General features: G+C 40.6%; 1 protein-coding gene across 1 annotated transcript; it reads left to right on the top strand.

Moving 5' to 3' along the window:
* The first annotated feature begins 1,382 nt into the window (after window positions 1-1,382).
* LOC137866243 (acyl-coenzyme A thioesterase 11-like) lies at window positions 1,383-4,472 on the top strand. The gene is made up of 4 exons (XM_068702018.1): window positions 1,383-1,483; window positions 3,251-3,418; window positions 3,503-3,629; window positions 3,723-4,472. The coding sequence occupies exons 1-4, from the start codon at window positions 1,443-1,445 to the stop codon at window positions 3,960-3,962; spliced, it is 576 nt and encodes a 191-aa protein (XP_068558119.1). The 5' UTR covers window positions 1,383-1,442; the 3' UTR covers window positions 3,963-4,472.
* The last annotated feature ends 3,051 nt before the right edge of the window (window positions 4,473-7,523 follow it).

Below are 7,523 nucleotides of genomic sequence, written 5' to 3'. Positions count from 1 at the left end.
AGTGAGAGAGTTCCTCCTCCTCCTCGTTCGTGAGTGAGAAAGTTCCTCCTCCTCCTCCTTTGTGAGTGAGTAGAAAGTTTGTTCGTTCGTGAGTGAGAGAGTTCCTCCTCCTCCTTTGTGAGTGAGTGAGTGAGAGAGTACCTCCTCCTCCTCGTTCGTTCGTGAGTGAGAGAGTTCCTCCTCTTCCTCCTCCTCGTTCGTTCGTGAGTGAGAGAGTTCCTCCTCTTCCTCCTCCTCGTTCGTTCGTGAGTGAGCGAGTTCCTCCTCCTCCTCCTTTGTGAGTGAGTGAGTGAGCGAGAGAGTTCCTCCTCCTCCTCGTTCGTGAGTGAGTGAAAGAGTTCCTCCTCCTCCTTCGTGAGTGAGTGAGAGTTCCTCCTCGTCCTCCTCCTTCGTGAGTGAGTGAGTGAGTGAGAGAGTTCCTCCTCCTCCTCCTTTGTGAGTGAGTAGAAAGTTTGTTCGTTCGTGAGTGAGAGAGTTCCTCCTCCTCCTCGTTCGTGAGTGAGAAAGTTCCTCCTCCTCCTCCTTTGTGAGTGAGTAGAAAGTTTGTTCGTTCGTGAGTGAGAGAGTTCCTCCTCCTCCTTTGTGAGTGAGTGAGTGAGAGAGTACCTCCTCCTCCTCGTTCGTTCGTGAGTGAGAGAGTTCCTCCTCCTCGTTCGTTCGTGAGTGAGTGACTAAGTCAGTGAGCGAGTGACTGACTGAGCGGCCAGTCAGTCACTTGCTCATTTGGTCTTATGTATAACAGTGATAAGCACACAGTCTTTATACACGTGACATTTATTTTACCTGTATTAACCTGTAGTGTCTCCACTTAACCTGACTTTCTCTATTTGAACGTAATGATTAAAATCTGCTTTGTCTTTCAGGGACAGGTGTGAAAATGTCGTTCAAAGAAGGGAGTGATGCCATTTTACCTTGTTCCCTCGACACCAAGGAGGACATCACAGCAGCTGTTTTTGACTGGAAGAAAGTACACTGTAACACTTTGATGTAAATTTACAGTGAAATTCTAACAGTTACCTACTGTATTTTGCTAATACTGTATAATGCTGTAAAAGCAAGGCATTCTGGGAGTCACAACGCTTACTTCCATTATCCTAACGGTCAAGTGTTTCTTTTCACAGTAATCTACTGCCTACTGCTGAGAATCTCGGGAAAGTAACGTTTATTCATTTTGAAGTTATCATAAATGAGTAGCCAGAGCTGAGTTTTGCAACTCTCTGTCAATCTTGTCATTTTCTATTTGAATTATAATGTCTTCTGTGTTAATACGTAGGTCACTTTAGTTTTACCAGATTACGATAAAACATTTAAAAGTCGCGCTATTTTTTCACCGTTGCGCGGTGCATCGTCGCTGCAGCACTAAACCCATCCTGTTCCAGTGCAAGTGGAGTCGACACAAAACCTGGAGCTTGGGTCTTTTTTTGTATTTCTACCCCGTCCGGATGAAAAGCACAAGAAGGACAACTACTAACTATACCTCATGGTAAGTCCAGAGTCAACTTAAGCTAATTTTTCGAACACGTTTGCTAACATGTAGCACATGATTCTCCATGCGGTATGCATGCATGTTAGCTAGCTAAGCCGTTAGCCGCTCTTAGCTTAGTTAACTTTTAGATACTGAATACTATTAATAACAGGTAACTAAAAAAATAACAAGGGAGACATGGCAGCAGTCTAGCTTATTTTTCCATAATGTTCAGTTGTCAATTTTGCGGCCATGCATGTGTTACTAAATATGCCTTTGTAAGACATATGAAAGTTCACCAGAATACCCCCCACATCAAATTTAAATGTGCTTTTCATGGTTGTAACCGTTCATTTGGCAAAGTGTTTAATTTAATCACCGGTTTGGTGCGTTGGGAAGTCATGAGACGGTAAAACATGTCTGTTGTTACTTTTGATTATAAAGTAATGAAGGCAGTGCTGGGCAGTAGTAATACATATACTTAAACCCATTAGGAAGCCATGTAGGCACCATTTTATTATTAGCAACTTCTTCCTTTGTTTTCTACAGTGGGAATCTAGTCACAGGCCACTGAACAGATTATTATTATTTGTATTATTAAACAAACTCGTTAAAGGGACAGTTCACCCCAAACCTGTAGTGCTTTTAAAAGTTTCTCAATGCAAAATTCAGAGCAGCGGGATTGACTCCATACCACTGCAACCTAAAATGCAATAACTTGCCACGTCACATCTCACAAAGACACATTGTTGCAGAAAAAGATCCTGAAGAAGTGAAGAATCCAGACGTGTGTTTTTGGTTTCATTTCATAATTGGTGCATGAAGGGATGAAGGTTGAACACCCAAATAGCCGTATTTGTTTAGTTTAGTCTGGACTCTGGTTTCTGGCAGACAGTTATTAGAGTGTGGCCAAATAGGAATACAGGTCACAACAACAGTCCAATAACACGTGTTAATACAACACCTTTAACGTTTTAGGTAATAAAGCGGAGTGAAAAGGATTCTATACATATTCAGTGCTTGGGTTGAGGTACAGTATGTTCTCCTATACTAATGTTAAAATAGGGTGAGGTGGCTGAACCAGGCCAAGTCATAGTTTGTGACAAAAGCCAAAAACGGACCTTCTGCTGGCTATAACTAAAAAGTCTATAATCTGCGGTCAGAAAAATCTGAAAAATTGTTGCTCCACATCCTGCTCCATCAAAGCCTAACTAGCACCGAAACCTGCTTAAAGGAGTCAACCAAAAATGATCCAATAGCAGGACAGAATAGAGGAGCCTTTATCTTAATACGGCAAAAAACATACAAAGCACATTTTGTAACATGACCAGTTACCGTAACTCCTTTATACAGTACACATTCTGAAGGGTATAACACACTTTTGCAATAAACATAAAATAAAAAAATAAATAAATGTAATATATAATGGCTCTTACAGCCCCTGTAAAACCATAACTTGTAGTTTTTACACAGATCTAACAATCAAGATATAGCGTGTTAATTAGTGAGCTTCAGAAGTGCTGGTAGCTGGATTTTGTTACTTTTGGATACAGCCAGGCTAGAGTTTTCCCTCATTTCCACTCTTTATGCTAAGCTAAGCTAACTGGCCTCTGGCTGTTTATCATATAGACATGAGTGGTCTTCTCATCTAACTCTTAGCAATAATGTGAATAAATGTATAACCCAAAATGTGGAACGATTCCTTTGACAATATAGTACAAATTATTTTTCAAATAAACTACATTTCTCATCAGCGGTATCTCTCTGTGTCTTTTCCGGAATCAGGAAATGTGAGCTGATTCACCAGGTGGACGATGATGACTTCCTGTATCGAGTGGTGACCCCATCAGTGAGTCACGGTGCAGTAGGTTCCCAGACTTCAACCCATCAGGGAGAAGGGATTCTGCAGGACTTCATCTTGTTGGCTTCCAAGAGGAAGCCGTGTGGCAGCGGGTCAGTGGAAGGACAGGTCAAAGGTCACACACCTCTACCCCTTCAGGATTAACTAGTCGTCTCTTGTTTTTTTTCCCTCCTCAGAGATCCATACGTCATCGCACTGCGCTCAGTGTCCCTGCCCACTTACCCTCCCACTGAAGGATACAACAGAGGAGAGGTTCTGTGTGCTGGATTTACCATACTGGAGACCAGAAACAACATGTCACTGGTGAGACGAATAGTGATCATAGTTGATTAAACAGGTGTTTATTTACGTATAATCTGAACAAACTTCACCATTATTATTTGTATCTTTTTCCAGATCAGTTACTATAACCAGGCGTCTCCAGAGGTTCTTCCCTACATATCCACAGATATCGCCGGCCTCTCCTCCACTTTCTACCACAACTTCTGCTCCTGCAGCCAATACCTGACCAGGAACAGACTGCAGTCCGCCTCTGAGGTGCAGACGGGCCAATACCAGGCCACAAATACAAACGATCCCGTCTGTGATGTTGACGCTGACAATCTGTCAGTGGCCCTCTGCTGCACCCAGCTGTAGTCAGTCAGTGGTCCTCCCCAGGCCAGTTTACATGCATAGTGAGGTCCTGCTGCTGTTTATCCAACATGGTACTATTAACACAGTCACAAGTGTCCTCAGTGAACAAAAAGTGATATTTACATTCAAAAAAAGAATACTTTGTTGATTTTTTTTAATACAAAGAGATTAGAATATACAATCTAAAGATCACAATAAAGTGAGTAAAGAAATAACTGTCAATGCTCACTCTAATATTCATTATTGTGACAAATAAAATATTGTAATCTGTGTCACTAATGGTCAGATCATGTTTTTTTAATGTTTGCAGATCTAAGTTAAATGTTCATGTGATTCTAAATCCAACCAAGTGTGAGGTTTATAGGAAATGCGGAGTACATTTTTACAAACACTAACAGATGAGAGAACTGTCTACATTTGCTTACTGCAAATAGCACAAGGTAACGTCTGTCTTTTGATAAAAAAACAAAACATTTGTTTCATAAATATGAACAAATAAATATATTAACAGAATATGCTTTCTCTGTGTCCTTCCATTCAGAATTGAACTACAAACTACAGAACAACATAACAATATAGATACATGACTGCATGGTAACATGTTCACACATTATCTAGTCTGCAGCCATGCTAGCAGCTCTGTGAGGCGGGACTGAAGCACAGCAGTGCTTCCAGATAACATTAGAATGCTGTGTAAAAGAAAAATAGTCACGATGCAAAAGGTATTTAATAATTGACCAACGTTTTGACATGCCAGTCTTCTTCAGGGTGAAAAGGGACAGAAACCCTGAAGAAGACTGCTATGACGAAATGTTGCTAAAATATTAGATTATTGTATATCTCTTGCATCGTGGCTACAAGTGTGCGACCATTTTTTCTTTCCACTTTAAAAACATTAGCATGCTAACATGCTGATTTGTGGCAGGTATGTTCTCCATCTTAGTTTAGCATGTTTGCAAATGTGTTCTTGTCATTGTGTTAATTACGTTGATTTTGACTATATGCATTGTCCGTTAATGACGGAGAATCCCGTCATGCGCGTATTCATGTATCTGTTTTCTTTTACAAAGCAGGAATTATGGTCTGGAGAAATGGGGATTGTGTGGCGATTGCTTTAGCCCTGTTTGAATCAGTAGGGAACAGCTAAATGCTGCGGGGAGAGTTTGTAGCGTGTGTGCTAAGCTAATTTAGCATAGTGTGCGTCCCAGAACACACGTGTACAATGTTTTACACGACTACGTGAATTGTTACACTCCTAGAAACAAATCATAACCTGTAGCTGTGGCGTCATAATGAGGTTATTAGGAGGTGCTTCAACTGTAGAAGGACAGCACTGAAGGCCCAGGTATAAAATACACGGCCCGCCACTGGTTGGCATGCAAATTAAATTAGCAACAGACGGTACAAAAAGTACAGCTAAAAAGCTGGCAATGTCATTAGTTTTGGAGGTATTTTGGTCATAAATCAAAGTCTTAAACATATTGTATTTTTGACCTGATGATGGAGCTAGCCTTAGACGTATCAATTGTTGAAGTCAATTGGTGAAGGTCAATAAGCAGGTAGAAAAGCAGTCAAAATACAAATAAGGTTTTTATATAATTATAAAAACCTTTTAAAAAAAACCCCAGCTTATATTGTATAAGCTGTTTCTAAGGTACATATATTTGAGGATAGATCGGTATTGTTTAAGGGAGAGGAGATTGTGGATATTGTCTCTAATAGTTAGAATCTTATCATTGAAGAAGTTCATGAAGTCATTACTACTGAGGTCTATAGGGATACACGGCTCAACAGAGCTGTGACTCTCTGTCAGCCTGGGGTTTTCACTATTAATGATGAGTAATAGGCTGCTCTGGCATTACGGAGGGCCTTCTTTTATGTTGTAAGACTGTCTCGCCAAACTAACCGAGATTCTTCCAAATGGTGGAACGCTATAGCTTTTCAAGTTTTTGCGATGTTTGCTTTAATTTGCGGGTTTACCATGGAGGGAACTTACTTTGTTTTTTTATTTTCTTTTTTACAGGGGCATTAGCGTCTAATGTCATTCTTAGTGAGCCTGTAGCACTATCGACAAGATGATCAATCTGGGACAGACTAAAGTTAGCACAGGAGTCCTCTGTTATATTGAGACATGGCATTGAATACAGATGGAATCGCTTCTTTAAATTTAACTGCACCACTATCAGATAGGGTTAGAAAAAATATACTTTTGCCTAATGATGTACACTCCGTTAGTAAGAAATAAAAAGTTATAGATGATGGTCCGCTAAAAGAGGAATTTGTGGAAAGACATTTTTGTTTTTTACTAATAAAGCAAATCATCATATCATATCATATCGATATGATGTGATCGTCCTCATTCATTTATTTGCAGCCTTGCCTGAGATGTCGGAGATGTCCATGTCGGTGGGGAACAACCTCTACTGCCGGATCTTCTGACTGGGACGCATCATTGTTGAGAAGAACATCATGTTGGGAATTTTTTCTATGAAGACCTGAGACACAAACGGATGCATTCCTTTAATTCAGTCACACACAACACTTTCTTAAATCATCACGGGTGTAGATGCTAAAAAAAGAACAACCCTAAACCTTGCGTATCCAGGCGGGCATGGTGTGCGTGCTGGGTGAGCGGTGATGCGTGTTGATGACGACGACGGTGATGATGATGGATGCAATAACGAACACCATCGTGAAGAGCATGTACTTCCTGATGAGAGGCACGGCGCTGGAGGTGGAGGGGATCAGCTCCACAATGACCAGCAGGAAGACGGTCAGAGACAGCAGGACGGAGATGGAGAGAGTCACCTTTTCACCTGTAGAGATCAGATTTCTATAACCCAGAGAGAGAGAGACACCGATATTATTATCATTTACTACAGAGCAGATATTCTAACTATTCTCTACTACAGACATGTAATGGATATCAATCATCTCCAGAATGCCCCCGATCAGGCTGTTTTAGAGGCAAGCATCCATTATATTAATTTTTGTTTTCATTTGATTGACAAATTGCTCAAGTAAGTGCTGCTGATGTCACCTTGCCAGGTTTGATTGACAGGCGTCTGTGGCGAATTGTGGGAAATATAATATTCTTTCGGTGGCGCCATTGCGCCCAACCTGGCAACCCACCCAATGTAACAGACAACGTGCTGTCTGACACGCAAAGTATTAAACATATGATCATGTGTCACACAGACAGGAAGTATTAAACATATGATCGTGTGTCACACAGACAGGAAGTATTAAACATATGATCGTGTGTCACACAGACAGGAAGTATTAAACATATGATCGTGTGTCACACAGACAGGAAGTATTAAACATATCATCGTGTGTCACACAGACAGGAAGTATTAAACATATCATCGTGTGTCACACAGACAGGAAGTATTAAACATATGATCGTGTGTCACACAGACAGGAAGTATTAAACATATGATCGTGTGTCACACAGACAGGTAGTATTAATATATATATATTAACGTGTTATTATCGCAGTAACGCATTCATTTATTAATGCAGACAATTATTTTATCCCGCATTAACGCAGTTTTTTTTTAT

This window comes from Cebidichthys violaceus, unplaced genomic scaffold (genome assembly GCF_023349555.1).
Source record: "Cebidichthys violaceus isolate CVI_PGR_0920_01 unplaced genomic scaffold, fCebVio1.0.p SCAF_8, whole genome shotgun sequence".
Taxonomy (NCBI): Eukaryota; Metazoa; Chordata; class Actinopteri; order Perciformes; family Stichaeidae; genus Cebidichthys; species Cebidichthys violaceus.
The sequence above is the reverse complement of the archived record's forward strand: the minus strand, read 5'-3'. Positions and strand labels throughout refer to the sequence as shown.

Excerpts from the sequence above, each read along its gene's own strand:
- LOC137866243 (XM_068702018.1), top strand. The coding sequence starts at position 1,443 with ATGAAAAGCACAAGAAGGACAACTACTAACTATACCTCATG. Across the intron at positions 3,419-3,502 it reads AGGAAGCCGTGTGGCAGCGG|AGATCCATACGTCATCGCAC; the intron begins GTCAGTGGAAGG and ends TTCCCTCCTCAG. Across the intron at positions 3,630-3,722 it reads CCAGAAACAACATGTCACTG|ATCAGTTACTATAACCAGGC; the intron begins GTGAGACGAATA and ends ATCTTTTTCCAG.